Source organism: Nanorana parkeri, unplaced genomic scaffold, assembly GCF_000935625.1.
Source record: "Nanorana parkeri isolate BGI_ZX_2015 unplaced genomic scaffold, ASM93562v1 scaffold1511, whole genome shotgun sequence".
In the NCBI taxonomy this organism is placed as follows: domain Eukaryota; kingdom Metazoa; phylum Chordata; class Amphibia; order Anura; family Dicroglossidae; genus Nanorana; species Nanorana parkeri.
This window is the reverse complement of record NW_017307779.1, coordinates 5,753-7,317: the sequence shown is the minus strand read 5'-3', so window position 1 is coordinate 7,317 and position 1,565 is coordinate 5,753. Positions and strand designations below refer to the sequence as shown.

The 1,565-nt window shown below is 40.1% G+C and overlaps 1 protein-coding gene across 1 annotated transcript in view; it reads left to right on the top strand.

The window, feature by feature from the left end:
* LOC108798580 (PH-interacting protein-like) overlaps positions 1 to 1,565 on the top strand; it is a gene marked incomplete at its 3' end in the record, with an annotated part of 36,512 nt that overhangs the window by 29,400 nt on the left and 5,547 nt on the right. The window contains 1 exon segment of the mRNA XM_018570339.1: positions 298 to 398. Within this exon segment, the coding sequence (XP_018425841.1) occupies positions 298 to 398 (101 nt within the window).

The following is a 1,565-nucleotide window of genomic DNA, read 5'->3' as shown; positions in this document are numbered from 1 at the left end:
GGGGGACCGGCGGATCGCTTGTATGTTAACAGGCATCGCTGCCTGTTTTTAAATATCAGGCATTTCCCTCTCTCCCAGCGGCGTGCGCGAGGGGGCGTGTCTGAGCGGATGTCTAAAGACGCCCAGCTCAGACCTAGAGAGCTCCCGGCTGGCCGTTTTTTTTACTACGGCCGGCCCGGAGGTAGTTTAAAGGCAAGTTGTTGGTCAGTCACTTTTATAAATGAGGATTCATGCATATGTACAATAGTTTGTCTTTCCATGTCATTTATTTGTGCTATTTTTCTATTTTCTATTTAGTTCTCTCCACTGTGCACTGGATCTAAGCGATTCCTCTCCTCTACTGGAGCTGATGGAACAATTTGCTTCTGGCTTTGGGATGCAGGCACTTTAAAAATAAAGTAAGTTGTGTGCATTTTATCTATTTTAGTAGCTTGTTAGCCCTATAATGGCAAGACGGATGGAAGAGTTTAAAAAGCTTTTCTAAATTGATTATATTTGAGTAGCTCTGCTGTAGCGTGTTTAACCCCCTGTGTGATATCAATAAAGTTAAGTGAAAAAAGGTGATCAATACGAAATAATAAAATAAAAATAAAGTGATAAGGTAGAGAAAAAAAAGCTACATAAGTTAAAACCAAAAATATTAAAATAAAAACCAACCCTGCCATCTGAGTGCAAATAAACACATGCTGCCCTTGTTCTGATGTGTGCCATATTGTGGTCGTGGGGCAGCAGCGCTCTCGAACGCCCACAATGCACATTTAAAGGGTAAGTTCACTTTTTCAAGTAATTTGGGAAAATAAAATTCACCGCTTAAATCTGGTCAACTCTTCTTCCCTTGCTATACTTACCTTGTGGAGAATGGTCCCTCCCCTCCCTCGGTATTGGTGTACTATCTGTACCCCATACTGCCATCCAGTGCAGCCCAGCGCTATGGATTTTTAATTTCACTCGCAAATTGCGAGCACTCGTTGGTCAGTGCAGTCAGGTGACCGCGCTGACCAATGAGAAGTGTTTCTTAGCAGTGTTAAATAAGGTTTGGTTAAAATAATTTTTTGTATCAGGGCAAGTATCATCATGGATTGAGTTACAGTTCTTCGTAATTATAAAGAAGCTGCCCTAAAATCATTAGTCTGTATTCTTTAGAAAAACTTTTCAAATGTCCTTTTAACCACTTCAAGACCAGGTGTTTAGACCCCCTTCCTGGCCAGGCCATTTTTCAGTATTCAGCGCTGCGGTACTTTGACTGACGTTTATTCCGTCATGCAACGCTGTACTGAAATGAATTTTATACCATTTTTTGGGGACAGATAGAGCTTTATTTCGGTGGTATTTAATCACCACTGGGGTTTTTATTTTTTACTATAATTAGGAAAAATTACAGAAAATTTGGGGAAAAAAAAGTTTTTTTTAACATTATGTTAGGAAACATTTATTATTACCCAGTTTTTTGGTAACATATAAAAGATCGGGTCACGTCGGGTAAATAGACACCAAACATGTCAAGCTTTAAAATTGCGCGCACCCGCGAAATCGCAGAAAATTACCGTACCCAAAATTGGCCATGG